The sequence below is a fragment of the Carassius auratus genome, chromosome 38, assembly GCF_003368295.1.
Source record: "Carassius auratus strain Wakin chromosome 38, ASM336829v1, whole genome shotgun sequence".
Taxonomy (NCBI): Eukaryota; Metazoa; Chordata; class Actinopteri; order Cypriniformes; family Cyprinidae; genus Carassius; species Carassius auratus.
The window spans coordinates 17,640,133-17,655,977 of NC_039280.1; the positions used below are offsets into that span (position 1 = coordinate 17,640,133).

General features: G+C 36.0%; 2 protein-coding genes across 2 annotated transcripts; one reads left to right on the forward strand and one right to left on the reverse strand.

Moving 5' to 3' along the window:
- The first annotated feature begins 1,757 nt into the window (after window positions 1-1,757).
- On the forward strand, window positions 1,758-3,604 carry cst7 (cystatin f). Its single transcript, XM_026224540.1, has 4 exons — window positions 1,758-2,140; window positions 2,336-2,511; window positions 2,589-2,705; window positions 3,383-3,604. The coding sequence occupies exons 1-4, from the start codon at window positions 1,978-1,980 to the stop codon at window positions 3,473-3,475; spliced, it is 549 nt and encodes a 182-aa protein (XP_026080325.1). The 5' UTR covers window positions 1,758-1,977; the 3' UTR covers window positions 3,476-3,604.
- Window positions 3,605-4,086: 482 nt separating this feature from the next.
- apmap (adipocyte plasma membrane associated protein) lies at window positions 4,087-14,787 on the reverse strand. Its single transcript, XM_026224528.1, has 9 exons — window positions 14,538-14,787; window positions 14,254-14,370; window positions 12,682-12,797; window positions 12,349-12,441; window positions 10,911-11,027; window positions 10,546-10,720; window positions 10,292-10,426; window positions 8,638-8,830; window positions 4,087-5,983 (listed from the first exon to the last, which is right to left on the reverse strand). Exons 1-9 carry the CDS (start codon window positions 14,627-14,629, stop codon window positions 5,774-5,776), a joined length of 1,248 nt encoding a protein of 415 aa, XP_026080313.1. The 5' UTR covers window positions 14,630-14,787; the 3' UTR covers window positions 4,087-5,773.
- Window positions 14,788-15,845: the final 1,058 nt, after the last annotated feature.

Below are 15,845 nucleotides of genomic sequence, written 5' to 3' on the forward strand. Positions count from 1 at the left end.
GTATTAACATGGGACAAGGAACAACAGACGGATAGTGATTTCAGGGTTTCTGGCATGATGAGGCCTATACAGGCAAAAGTAGTCTTCAAGTGCAGCAGCAGTTCTTCAGCCTGGATTGAGATATGTAAAGGATGTGGACATGGCTGGAGCAATGTTCTCAGCACAAGGATAAGCACTTGATACGAGCACCATGATTGAGTTTCTGTGAGCCGAGGAGGATCCAGAAGCTGAAGTGAGGAGAACAGACACCACATTCCTCCTCTTGTTATCTTCTGAAACGGTATCTTTAATGTTTTTGTTGATTGCATGATGAATTCGGAAATGAGTGGTGCCTTGTTGTCCATTTGGATCCAATACAGGATCTAAAACTAGGGCTTCAACAAAACATGAGGTATTTCTGAGTACTAGTATTAAACTGACGACACGACACCATCTGCTGGTGATGAATACAAACTTAGACTGCTGCTTCAGGAGCCAATCGGTTGCTTAATGGAGCCTGTAAATGTGACTCAAGTTATTTTCAGAGAGATAAACCATGATGTCTGAAAATCAACACATTGGTACTATAAGCTAAAACATATGAAATACCTAAAATTGTAGCTAATATCTAGGTACACACTGTAATTGTGCTAGTAAAGCTTTTTTTTCCTGAATGAAGCATTGTTTTTGAATGAATCATTAGAATGAATGATTCAATGACTCACACGTCACCACCTACTGACTTTTTTATTCCTGAATGAATCGTCTGAATATTGACTCACTCATAAGACTCACTTGTTGTCACCATAATTATGACTTTTCAATTTACCAAAGCCTTTTTTTCCTTATGTGGAGGCAGTTGGTCTACATAGTCAAATAACCTACTGAATTGAATGCTACAATCTTCTGACAATGGCAGTCTCATGTGCAGTCTCTCGCTCTCTCGCTCTCTCTCTCTGTTCACTACATGTTTTTCTATCCTGGTGGGGACTTAAACCTTAATACATACATAACTCGTGGGGACTATAGTTTTTATATTAATAATTTCATCATAATTGTACATTTTTATATCAATCACTATTTCCCCAATTATTTTAATGTTTTGCTTTCTTCTGGTGTCTACATGGTTTATCAAAATAACAATAATAATTAAAGGCTAATAATAATAACAACACCTTACCTAAAATTAGTTGCAAATACAGATTCAATTTGACTAAGGATACTGACTGCAGAGAAGCTCATCTCTGATCGAACACAAATCAACATGCTTTTGCTCCGCTCAGCCAATAAATCATCATTCACCATCAGCACGTCCTGATTTTGCCAAGTCCGATGTGTTCCTAGGTCAACATATTTTGTTGACCCTGGAACAACATTTTACTCCAAAAATATATTCTTAACCATATCCCTACACCTAAACCTAACCTTAACCATGAGTAATCCCTAAAATCAGAAGAAATGATAGATGAATGACACTGATGTACAAGCACCAAACACTGATTTTAAGCATAAACTTCACAAAATCTATAAACTGGTTCTTCAAATCTGATTGGTTAATCACAATGTCGTTCCAGGGTCAACAACGATGTTGTCCCAGGAACATGTCTCACTTGGTAAAATCAGGTTAGGCTCACCATCATTACTCACATGTATTATTATCAGCACATCTCATCACCAGATGTGGGAGGAAACCACAGGAGTTCACTTTCAAAGCATTTCAACACACAGCATCTTTCAGTTCGGTCTGAGGAACCATTCAGTTCTTTGCTCTCGATGATTTCGGTGGTCTCTACAAAGATGGATATTTATCCAAGCAAACATCTACATGCACTTGTGTAGTTATTTGGATCTAACTAAACTGAGAAGTATCCTGAGTTTTGCAGCATCTTTAAGGAACGTCATCTCCCAGCAGTCAAGCATTAATCAGCAGATTGACTTCACCTGTGCTCCTGTTTAAAGGCCGTTGAGAGTCCATGCAGGAAGCTCAGCTGTTGACCAATGGGAATTGTGCTTGCTCTCTGGAGGACTGCAGCACACAAGTTGGTGGTTGAAGTGTTGCTGAACAGGAAGTTGCAGTGTAAACTTGACAGCGCTTCAACAGACATGAGGGTCTCTTATCAGACTCTAGTCTTGCTTTTCTTAGCAGGCTTATGCTCACTCGGTAAGACCGTTTTATTTGCTTTTCCTTCAGTTCTTTTTTCTTTTTGGTAGATATAGATGTTTACTTTTGTGTGTGTTCTTGTGAAGATGTACTGCAGGGTCATGGCTAAGATATAGTCAATCCAGTTGAGTAGTTCAGAGTTGGGTGTTCACTTGCTATCTAAGGAACCCTGTTTGCATTTGTCTTTGGCATCAGAGAGCTATCCGGTTCACACATTCTTCAGCAGACCGATCCCAGGGACTCTCCAGAACGTCAGTAAGAATGACACTGGGGTGAAGGAGGCCGTCCTGACTGGAACCGACTCCTTTAATAATAAATCCAACGATGCCTTCCTGTTCAGAGCATCGGCTGTTGATGAGGCAAAGAGACAGGTATAACTCAATCTTTCCATACGTCTCACTGTGTGCTGTATACATGCGTTATCCGGTCTTTGCTCTGCCGTAGATAGATAGTTAAAGGAATCCGCTATATTCTGGAAGTGGAGATCTCACGGACCGTGTGCAGGAAGAGGAGCAACACTGACCTCGACAACTGTCCCTTCCAGACAGACCGTCTCTTACAACAGGTGTGTGTGCTTTTTCTATAGAGCTAAAGAAGTTAAAATGGCTTTCTGGTTCTAAAGTAAAGCCACCTCTTGTGCCATCATCAATGTGTCACATCTTCCTCCGTGATTCACTGTGATCAATGCATTTATCACTGTATTCTCTTTAAAGACATTGCTCTGGAGCATCACCATGCATCTCATGATTAATCATTTCACTCAACTCCGAATCAAACCTCCCATATTCTGACAAAAACCTCATTCTGTCTTTGTTTTTCTGAAAGAATGGCTGGTTCGGGGGAACATCTGTTTAATTCAAACTCCCTTTCCTTCGTAATTTGTAGTTAAGATCATTAAAAGCTTGGTATACATTTCTGTGGGGGGAAAAGTGAAGGTGTTATATTGAACATTTTATTATTCAAAATCTGTTTCCAATATTGAGCATCAATAATAAGAGTAGCAAATCGCATATTAGAATGATATTTTTTTTTTTGAAGGATCATGTGACTCTAAAGATGCTGAAAATTCAGCTTTGCATCACTTCCCAAATTTCAAGTTTTTTTTTTTATGACCATGTAAAATATCAATCAGGAAAATTACATTAAGATTCTTGCGTCAAACTGTCCTGAAGTTATAAGTGAACACTCACTGTTTATTTTGTGTGTGTGTATATATAAATCTTTTTTTTTTTTCTCTTCTAGACATTCTTCTGTCACTTTGATGTCTGGTCCATTCCATGGATGAAGAAAATGTCAACAACCGATTTTGAATGTCGTTCAAATGAGATATTCTGAAAATAGTATTTCACCTGAAATGTCATGCTTAATTGAATCGCAAACTGGATGTGAAAATAAAGTGAGCTGCAGTTAACCGTGCAGTGATTGGATCTCATGTACAGTGACCTTCAGTTCATCAGATGCTGAGCTTGTGTTGACTCTGTGTGTTAATTATTCAGTGAGCTTCTCTGATGTGCAGAAGCAGCTTTGTGCACCTACCGTAGATCAGGAGCCATCGCCTCCATCTCCCTGGCCTCTTTTCCTTTGAGCAAACTGGCTCTAGAAAGACACCAGCACTGATCAAACACACATCTATCAGGCTTGTATGAACCGAATTGGGGTTTTATATTGATTTTTACGGGGTTTTTTTTTTTGACTACTCCTTTACTATGTGTTATTGGAAGTGTGCATGATTTGTCCTAGATTCATAGCTCCATATGGCCATTAGGTGTTCTCAACCGGACTGGTTTCAGAAGCCAGATTTGGATCGGACATGAAGCCATAATCAGACAGAAGTGTCAAAATTGTCCTTCAAAATAAAACATTACATGCTTCTATATTAAACCAGTCATCTATGTATATTTGAAAATGTCATTTTTAGAATACACTAATAAAACACGAGTCTGAAGTTTAGTTTAGGCATTATATTTTATGTAACGCATCCAAATGTTTATCCTCAACAAATTAGTTTGAGATCAAACAACCAACAAGTTCAAGACACAAAATCTTACTTTAATCATTAGTTTTAATTCCGTGCAACTTACACTGACTCCAGTTCATGGCATCAACTTTGTTGCTAACATCATGCTTTGTTTAAACTACAGAAAATGTACTCAACCTCAGGCTATCCAAGACATAGAGTTTGTTTCTTCATCAGATTTGTAGTAATTTTATCATTGCTACATTTCCTTACTGGTGGATCTTCTGCAGTGAATGGGTGCCGTCATAATGAGAGTCCAAACAGCTGATAAAAACATCCACCATGAAGGCATTTTAACTTCAAACCAATGCTTGTAGCCAAAATAACAATCCATAATCACGCTCCTGTTGTCGTGTCACATTAAAATCATCCCACATATTCGTTTAAAACTTTTTTTTTTTTGTAATCGCTTGATCTGTGCAGATTTCTCTTCTGATTCAGACAAAACTTTTTCACTGGAGAAAACATGGATCAACGATTACTTTAGCCAGAAGCAACAATTTGATGTTTGAACGTCTTAATGGATTTGCTTCTTACAGTTTTTCAATACATTAACAGACTAGAGTCGTGTGGATTATAGTGGTGTTTTTTTTATCAGCTCTCAATCTGACGGCACCCATTGACTGCAGAGGATCCATTGATGAGCAAGTAATGAGATGCTACATTTCTCCAAATCTGTTCTTTAGAAACAAACTAATCTACATCCTTGATGTCCTGTCGGTGAATTATCAGAAAATTTCAATGAACTACTCCTTTAATCCAATTTATTTTGCTTTCCCAACTCGGCAATACTCCATTTATTTTTCCATTTAACACGGTTCTTTTTGTCCTCAATGTTGTCCCACAAAGTGAGCTGTAATCCACCAGTTGAGATCCACTGTTACTGTATATGACATTATTGCTGATAATTCTTATAGACATCATATAAATATGAATGGAAAACACACAGATACTTATGTAAAGGTGTGGTAAATCCTATAAAGCCAGCAGCATTTATCTCATTTCAGCAACATATACAAATAATAATGATGACACTTAAAACCAAAATGAATACTTTCAACCATTCAGTTGAAAATAAACCAAAACATTTTTAAAGCCAGAGATAATTATAGCTGTTTGTTTCAGGAGATTCATTTTATAATGAAATGAAAATACCCTTTCACTTCCCCAAAACTGCCACCCACAGAAATTATTATTGTTTTTACCACTTTCATATCACAGATGATGGCAGCTCTATTTTAAGAGCCAGACGACGACTTTCGGTGCAAATTAAACAAGGACAAAACCTGCAGAAATTCTGTCACAAGGGGAAAAACAAAAATAGCAATGGCCCATCTTTTGATTTCAAAAACAGCCAGTCGAGGAGATTATTACGCTAAAAAAAGAAAGTCGCCTACATGGGTTAATGGAACAAAAATAGAGGCATCTGTCAGAGCTAAATGAAGAGAATGGTGATCAAATGAAGGGACTGTGTTTGTTCAGTGCTGACTGTGACATGGAAGATGTTAATATGTGTTCTTGTAGATGTTTGCCAACGGTAATTGCTTGGAAATCTGTTAGTTTGGAAGCCAGAGTGAAATGACTCAAGTGGAGCATCTGTTAGACTGGTGACGTGTTCACACTTTGCTCAGATCCAGCTTGCACAGATACGGCGAGCGGAAGGAGCCCAGGTACAGGTGGCCGTTGTACTCGTGTGCCTCGCTGATGTACGCCGCCACCATGCCGTGTGGGTCGTGGAAGCTGCGCACGCATGTCCCGCCGTCCTGCAGCTCCACCACCAGACTGTAGCGCGGCACGAACTTCAACAGAGTGTCCTGACTGAAGAGCTGAAAACACACAACACGTGGAGAAGCACATTCAGTTTAGAAACATATATGCAGTAGGAATGTGTAAAAACACACTGAATTACGAAAAACAGCTGCATCAAAATGACAAAACGTGAAACGTTTTATTTTTTAAATGTCTGTTTGTCAATTTGAAAAGTGATTTACTTTTCACGTAGGGCCAGGCAGGTTTGGACAGCTTTTTTCCCTTAAAGTGACAGTCCACCCCAACATTAATCACTTACCGTATTTTTCGGACTATAAGTCGCACCTAAGTATAAGTTGCATCAGTCCAAAAATATGTCATGATGAGGAATAAAACATAAGTTGCATTTATTTAGAACCAAGAACCAAGAGAAAACATTACTGTCTCCAGCCTCGAGAGGGCGCTATATGTCTTCAGTGTAGACTACAGGAGCATTGAGTAGCATAGGACGGTAATGTTTTCTCTTGGTTCATTTCAAATCAATTTTAATAAAAAAAAGTCGCACCTGATTATAAGTCGCAGGACCAGCCAAACTATGAAAAAAAGAGTGACTTATAGACTGGAAAATACGGTACTCCCATGTCGTTCCAAACCCGTAAAAGCTTTGTTTGTCATCGGAACATAATTTAAGATATTTTGGATGAAAACCGGGAGGCTTGTGACTGTCCCAAAGACTACCAAGTAAAATACACTGTCATGGTCCATATATATATATATATATATATATATATAATATATATATATTTAAGCCCATTTCAAAATTTGTGTCATAAAATTATATTGCGCATACAGCTCAACTAACGCGATTGTTATGGTGTTTAAACAACAATACACTTCCACTTGCATGTATTTAATCTAGGCTATCCAGGGTTGTTGTTTTTTTTTTTAATCGCATCTGAAAATGTTCTTTGTGCAGTTCATTCACATTTGCGCTCTGGCGCAGATCCGCCTCTCGCGATGCTCAGCTGTGAACGATTTAAAAATGGGTGCGTTCGACTTGAAGCACCACCTCAGACGGTGGTATGATTCGCTCTTTTGTTGTTCTGTTTTCTTTCAGGATCAAAAATACAACAAATGAAAGCGTTTATCTGTATTTCCGACTGATGAGAACTATGCATATACATTCATAAATCAGTCAATTTTGTATTTTATTATGAGATATTTTATTCTAATGTGATCAGTGACTGATGGACCAAAGAGCACGTATTTCGACATTTGCAGTAAAAACGTGAAATATAAATTCTCAAAAAATGCATTTAATACCAATATATTGAAACGTCTGTTTACTCCATTAATAAAGGAGTCCAGACATTGGAAAAATATCAGTCCACATGCATTTTATATTTAATAAGAGGGAAATAGACATGCATGCATGTGTGACACAAAAAATATTTAACTTTTAGGTAACAAAATATTTTTTAGTAATTCTGTCAATTACACTAAGGTTATTACATTGTCTGCTATATATTTGCTTCTTATTTTTTAAATACGGGCAATTGATTTATAAAACATTGATCAGAATTAAGATAAAATGTATAAAAAATGTATATCTTTTAAAAAGAGTTTTCCATAAATAACTTCTGTATGACCTGGCAATAAAATTCGAAAAAAGTGTGTCTAATGTGATTGGCTTAACTGATATGATTTCGGGTGGGGGTCGGGGGTCGGGTGTCGGTTCTATTTTAAGCGGGTACGGCGGGTGCGGATTTACAAAATCGGACCCATGTAGCTCTCTGCTGCATATGCTCTTCTGTATCAGCCACGGCACTCGGATGCGCGGTTTCTACATGTATTTAACTTTGATTTGAAAGAAAACAGCGCATCCTTGTGGCGCGGCTGACACAGAAGAGCGTATGCAGCATACACAGATGCAGAGAGACACAGAGGAGACTGTTGACAGTAAAAGTAGAATAAAGTCATTATTTTGTTGCTATTTTTCTCACATTTTGTTCCCGTCGCTTCATATAAACAAGATTGCACGTCTGATGGCATACGGAAAATTCTGACGACGACTTTTCATACCTTTACAGGACTTTGACAGTGTGATTTACTTGGCACTACACTCTTGTCTTTATTTGTCTATTGGAAAATTGATTCATTTTGCTCATACATTTAACTGCATTTTAAACAAAGCTGAAATAAACAGCTATAAATGTCTATTTATTTGTCCATTTGAAGTGAATTATTTATTATTTTAGTGTTACATTTAACTAAATTTTTAAGCAATTTAAATGGCTGTAAATTTTAATTTAGTTCTCTATTTAAAAATGTATGTATTGTTTTATTTAAGTGTTATTTCTAAACATTTAACTACATTTTAAACAATTTAAATAAACAACTATAAACGTCTTTTTGAAGTGTGATTTATTTCACGGTTACATTTAACTCAATTTAAATAAATATCCATATATTATTGTATTTTACTGTTACATTCACACCAATTTTAAACTGAACATTTCAATAAACATCTACTGTATAAATGTCTATTTATTTGTCTATTCAAAAGGTGATTTATTATTTTATTGTTACATTTTTAAAAAAATGGAAAAATATCTTAAAAAAACTGTAAATATTTTAAAGATTTACATTTAATCTGGCCTTTGAAAAGTTATTATACAATGTTTTTAAAAATTTGGAAAATAAATCAAATAATGGTCATTAATAATTCTACCTTAAATATGAGTTTCTTTAACCAGGGTCTTTGAGACAGGAAGTCCAGCATGGAGAAGCCAGGGTTGGGTCTCACAGCAGACATGGAGACCCAGTATCCACCGGAAGAACTGCGCCGAATGTTGTCCGGAAACCCCGGGAGGTTGTCTATGAATGTATCCATACCTCCTTTATTAAGACCAGACACATGCACTCTGTGAACAGATACAGAACACATATTCAATATGCAGCACTGATGAACTGATATTTCACCTAAACCCATAAATCAGTCGGTGTTTGCGGTTTTTGAGACCATCAACTCTTGAGTTATTTGCAACGTGACAATTTTGGTTCTAATTCATAAGCAACCTTCAGTTCATCAATGAGAAGAGCCAGAGTCAACATAAAAGTCCTGCCGTAGCCCAGATGAGCACGGACTTACGGTGCATTGATATTACACAGACCACACACGCTTTATTCAGAGAAACACGCTATGCATCTCTCCACACAGGAAGCTTAATGATGGAGCCTGCTGCCTTGGCAACTGCATGCACTCATCATTTATCCAGGTAAGAGAGCGGCCTGTGCCTCGAGCAGACATGAGCCCTCAAGAGCAGTGAAAGAGCACTGCGTGATTCAAGAATTCAGCGGTGAGAGGCGGGAGAACTGATAACAAATCAGCCCAAACACAGGGACAGAATGTTTCGAGTTCACTGATGCACACAACAGAAATGAATCCGTCAGATCTGTATCAGAGAGCAACACTTGGGGGGATTTTCTGATGCTTGTAAATCTCTTATTCTCCCCAAAGGCAGCATTTATTTGATTAAAAATACAGTAAAATCAGTAATGGTAAGAATTATTATTACAATTTAAAATAACAGCTTTCTTAATGAATAAATTGTCAAATGTAATTTATTGCTGTGATGCAAAGCTGAATTTTCAGCATAATTACTCCAGTCTTCAAGTGTTACATATGACGATTTGCTGATCAAGAAACATTTATTATTATTATTATTATCAATGTTTTAAACAGTTGTAGTGCTTATTAATATTTTTGTGGAAACCGTGATCAACTACCATTCAAAAGTTTGATATAAGAACAAAAATAAATAATAATAATTTATGTATTCCACATATTTCAATTCTACAAGGATACATTAAATTGATCAAAAGTGATGGTATATACATTTATAATGTTAGTTATATAATATATAGTTATATAATGTTTTTAAAGAACAGTAAAAAAAAATTATCACAGCTCCCAAAAAATATAACACATTTTTCCATTGGTGGACTAGATCCTTCAATTGTTTTCAACATTGATAATAATAAAGTTTCTTGAAATTTCTTAAAATAGAAAATGTTTCTTTTAAATAATAATAATAATGATAAAATTTCACAATATTTCAGTTTTTTGACCAAATGAATAGTTATGGGATAATAACATCCTATGTTTTGAGTAAAATTTATATAAAAAAGGAAGTTTATTCTTTCCCTTTCTAGCTACAAACGCCTGAAACCTGGTATTACAAGCACTTCCTGTGTCTCTTTGCCTCTTTAAGAAGAATCGTGTTATGTATTCCCCAGTTGTAAGTCGCTTTGGATAAAAGCGTCTGCAAAATGACTAAATGTAAGTGTAAGCAGCCGAATGTGAACAGGTGAGTGAGCATCACCTCCGTATTCTGGCCATTGTGGTCTCAGCCACCAGGACAGACACCTCATCAGGGAAGAGCTGGATGCCGTTTGGAAACCTCAGGTTATCCATCACCACAGTCACTTCCTTAGTCTCCATATCATACTCTAAAACACTGGAACAACCACATGAACCACATCAGTCACTGTACCAAAACATCTTTACCTGTGAAAACATTCACACAATGCACAATGATCCAAATATAAAGCTGTAAAGTGCAAACCCCCCAGTTACCGTCCGTCTGCCGTGGCTTCCATGATCAGGTGCATGAAGTCCCTGCGCTGCCATCTGCTGCTGGAGTCCGTGAAGTACAGCTTCTTCCCATCCTGAGTTACATCCAGATCATTGACAAAACCCAGACGCCGACCACCGATCATCTTCTCCGTGCTCACCAGAGACTTCACCTCACCTAAAAGCCAAAAGAGACGAATGTGGACACGATGAACTATTGCTGGATGACTGGTGTAAAGAACTAAACACATACAGGTTTTGGAAAAACATGCATGTGAATGATCAACGACAGAATTTTTTTTTCTGAATGATTTATTCCTTTAAATGAGTATTGATGGTTTAAAGCAGAATATGTGATATATGTGTACCTGTGACAGGATTGACCTCAAACAGTCCCAAATAGGCATCAGCTACAAACAAGGTGCCGTTGGGCCCCAGCCGGATTCCCAGAGGACGTCCACAAGTGTGCTCATACTCTCGAGAGCCTTCGAATCAGACGGATATTCAACACTAATGACACTAGCATTTGATACGGGAGTTATTTGAATTATTTTAACTTTATGCATCTGATGGAACAAAAGCTGAGCTAGTCAACACATTAGACATTTAAAACTCTAAGCACTTTTTCTGTTAGTTTTTTTAGTGTGTCAGCAGTTTACAACACAGCCAGGCTAAAGGAACAAGCATATACACTGAATCAAATGCTTTACTCTCATATTTTCATAAAACTATACTCTATACTATCATAAGACAATCAAAAATCTCTATGCAAGGCTTTAATGTGTTACTTTACATTTATGCACATCGACTTTACATGCATTAATGTAATGCACCAGTGAAATGAACAAAATAAATTAAAAACAAAACTAATCTATATATCTATATCTATATCTATATATATCTATATATATATATATATATATATATCTATATATACATATACATATACATATACATATTTATATATATATATATATATATATATATATATATATATATATATATATATATATATATATATAAAAAAGTATCACATGTTCTGAACAAATATTAAGCAGCAGAACGGTTTCCAAATTTGATAATGAATCATCATATTAAAATGATTTCTAAAGGATCATGTGATAATGATCCTAAAAATTCAGCTGTGCATCACAGAAATAAATGATAATTTAAAGTATAATAAATTTAAAAACAATTATTTAAAATTTTAATAATATATCACAATATTACATTTTTTTCTGTTTTTTTTTAATCTAATAAATGCAGCCTTGATGAACAGAAGAAACTTATTTTAAAAACATTAAAAATAGTAATGTTTCCAAACTTTTGGTCTGTACATATATATATATATATGTGTGTGTGTGTGTATGCTTGTATGTGAGCGGAAAACATAAAATTAGTCAAAACACGAATAAATACTATAATAGTAAATAAACAATGGCTAATAAATAAAACATAAATTTTATATCATTTTTATTTTATATATGCACACACTCCAGTTATAATTCATTATGGTGGTCATAATTCCAATATTTATAAATACATATGAAACAAAGTAGCTGGAAATGGTAAAAACGACCACAAAAAAAGTAATATCTTTAAAAAAAATAATGAAATAAAAAAAACATTGTTAGATTTCATGTTTTGTTTTACAAACGTTAATGTTACAGCTTCCTAAAAGCGACACAGATTCATGACTTGTGCAACAAAACCATGGAGCCGAGCATTTCAAACACCAAGGTCACTCATGTTGAAATCCCACATTACGAAATCAATCAAATAATCCGGTATTTCTGGGTCTCTTACCACACGGTGGCTTGCCAAGTGTTGCTAAGACATGCATGTTCCTTCCCTCGATTTTGACGATCTTTCCATCAGCCGTCCCAGTGTAGAAAACATCTGCAAAACAAGAATAATTCAGAAACATGCCAACCATAGATACACATATTTAATGATTACATTTTCTAAACTAACCGTTCTTCTTTTGTTAAGTTGTTCTGTTTTAAATATGTTTCTATCTTTAGATCACACAGACTTTCATCTGGTTTGGCCTGTCTATTCCTCAGAGCACACAGCCAAACAGCTGGGACAAACTGGGTCAAAGGTCACGCTTGACTGCACTGCATCATAGACACTGACCTCCAATGTTAGCGAGGGACTCTGGGCCGATTAGCTGATCCTCAAACAGTCGCTCTGCCTGTCTGAGTTTAAGGTTGGGCTCGTAACAGCCAGTCATCAGAGGGGGGTCACCGAGACTGATTATTAAACACAAAGAAAGACATCCGTCAAGTCTCATGCTCAGATGTTCACGAGAACTGAAGGGTGTTTTTACGGGAGAAGTCTGCAGGAGATGAAATGCCCTACATATCAACTGCAGAGGCATCAATTATTAACTAAAAGAGAAAAGAGCACTGTGGGATTTGGCTTGAGATGAATATTTATACCGGATTTTGTCAAGAACATTGTGGCAGCAGATCAGAACCAAAATCAATACATTGGAAAATAATTATTAAAGAGGTTTTCCATCAGCATTAAAGAAACAGTGCATGCAGATATAAGAATTTGTGTCTTCATTTCCTCTCACTCGTATTATTCCTTTGCATCTTCTGTGAAACACAAAAGCAGATCTTTAGCAGAAAACACATACAAACGCAGTTCATAAGACGCATGCATCATATTCTAAGTCTTTTTAAATCCTCGGTCTTGGTAATGTCAATTAAATTCTGCTTTTTTTTTTGTAATCTTGTGTAACACCATCTTTTCAAACCAGCATCCTAGGGTTAACATCATTTATATCAACTACCTCTAGTCTAAAAACAGTTTTCTGTGATTTAAATAAGTCTGAAATGAAGTATTAATATTAGACACGAGACTCCAACAGCGACAACAAAAAACTAATCACAGCTTCCGTCAACAAGCTTAACTTATTTAGTACTTCAGTCCTAAATGTAAAACTGAAAGAAGTACATTATTATAACTGTAAACATACAAATGAAAGCCAATTCAACATAAAATGAATACTATATTTGTTCATAATACTAAACATGTTTAAGATATAGGTGAACACTATATAGAGCACAGGTTACTTTTAATGTGATAAATCACCACACACTTCATCTCGGCGGAGAGCAGAAGCTTGAATATTTTGCCTAAGGTCCTTGTGTAAACAATAAAAGGTTGGAATCACATTTATTAAAAGATATCCCTTTTGAAAGAAATTTTTTTTAACCATATAACTTCAGAAACAGGGCTTTTTTTTGGATTGCAACATTTCCAGCTTGGCAACAGAATTTCACAGGAAGCTGTTTTGGTGTTTTGTAATAAGATACACAACCGTCATTTAGCAATGAAACACAGAGCAGGACCAGCGCGATTATATCTCACGTACCTGAGTAATGCTGTGTGACACAACTGTATCCTCACACACACACACACACACACACACATTCACGCTTCTTACTGCAGGAGTGATATTCTTTAATGCATTGCTTTACTCCACAAATTAATCATTTATTCATTTCTATCCTAGCAGAGCAAAGTCTAACTGTATCATTTACGCTCCCCGTAAACATTTTCATGACTTTTCAAAGACTGATACATTTTGGATTTTTTTTTTTAACCCTGAATATCTGAAATACTGTGTGTCTTGTATGTTCTCCATTTGAAGCCGGTCCGTGGTCAAGGTGTAGATCTTTATGAGAGGAGGCTCACCTGAAGAGCTCTGGTTGAATGGGAGACTCCAGCAGGAAAGTGACCACCAGCAGAGGGAAGAGCAGGAAAGCCACTAATGTCAGTAAAGTGACACGAAACACCTTCCCACTGTAAGTGCTGCAACACACAGATAACACGGGAGGCAGGTAGATTCATTTAAATGGCACACATTTTACTTTACACCATTTAAATTGAGTAAAGTTCAAATGCATATGTGATCCTGGGGCACAATTTATTTGTTCTGGTCCAGGGTCACATATGAATGTGTTCAGAAGCTGTCTTACCTTGTGGTTTTGTTCTGTGGTTCATGGGTTTCGTCTGTAATTATTTGAGGTCTGTTCAGCCTCCTGAAGCGCAGTCCCTCTGACTCATTCATTCTGCTGTTATTGTGTCGACTTTCTCTCTTTCTTGGCTTACACGGATACCTTTAGTAAAGACGTAAGGCTAAATAAACGCTGCTCCAACAAACGACGCGTTTGTTCACTACACCCCTAAGCCAGTGCGCGGTTCATAATACTGATGTTCGGTTCGTGAGCGAATCGTTCTTTTGAGTCGGTTCTCAAGAAGGAACCGGTCGAGTCGGTTCACAAATCGAAATGAATCGAACTCTAGTTCCGGGTTGATGACGCAGAGTTATCACGTCCTTGGATTTATATGAAAATTGAATTTGTTTTGACCCTGATTAAGCTGAGATAGCTTTCCTTTATTGCTATTATGTTTTTATTGTTATTATATTTTCCCCCTGATTGTGAGCCAAATACCCCCTCATTGTGTTTAATTTCTCCTCTTCTTTTTTTCTTACTTCTATCTTATTTTGTTTGTTAATGTTCTCCTGAAGGCGATTGTATATTTTCATCCAATTTCTTGAATAATAATTTAAAAAGTTATCAAAATCCTTTATATATTGATTTTAAAAGAGAGATTCAACAGTATATCCAAACTATTTAATCTTCCAAAAAATCAAGTCTTTTAAAACAGTAAATTTTTTTAAATCTTTTTAATTTATTTTGTAAAAATTTTTTATTAATTGTCAAATGTGTCTATATGGTGCTCTGCATGTAATGTCACATCTTTGTATGCAATGTTAATATTCTCTGTACTTTAATCTTCGGTACCTTGGCATGCATGCATAAATAAATAAATAAATAAATGAGTCCGTTCAACCAACTGTTGACGTAAGTTGTTTACATTTTATAAAAACCTGCAAAAACCTTTCTGTTGAGGGATGTTTAAATACATTTTACAATAGTTTATTGTCCATGCATATTATATTCAGGGGCAGATTTAGTGATTTGGGGGGCCCCAGGCAAAACACAGGAATGGGGCCCTATATAATTTCACGCAAGGCTGTCTAATTCTAAATTGTAAAATATACATTTGTTTTCTGTTTATTTTAATGACACATTTAAATCAAACTGGAAAAGTATACATGAATAAATATGGAAATTATACATTTACACACATAAGGGTTATTTCATCCAAACATGAAGTGTGACTGTGAGAGCCATTAAAAACATTTAAACAGGCCCTATATAATTTGCACTGTTGCTTAGTATTAAATTATAGCTTCAGATGCATGATATTTATAGGGC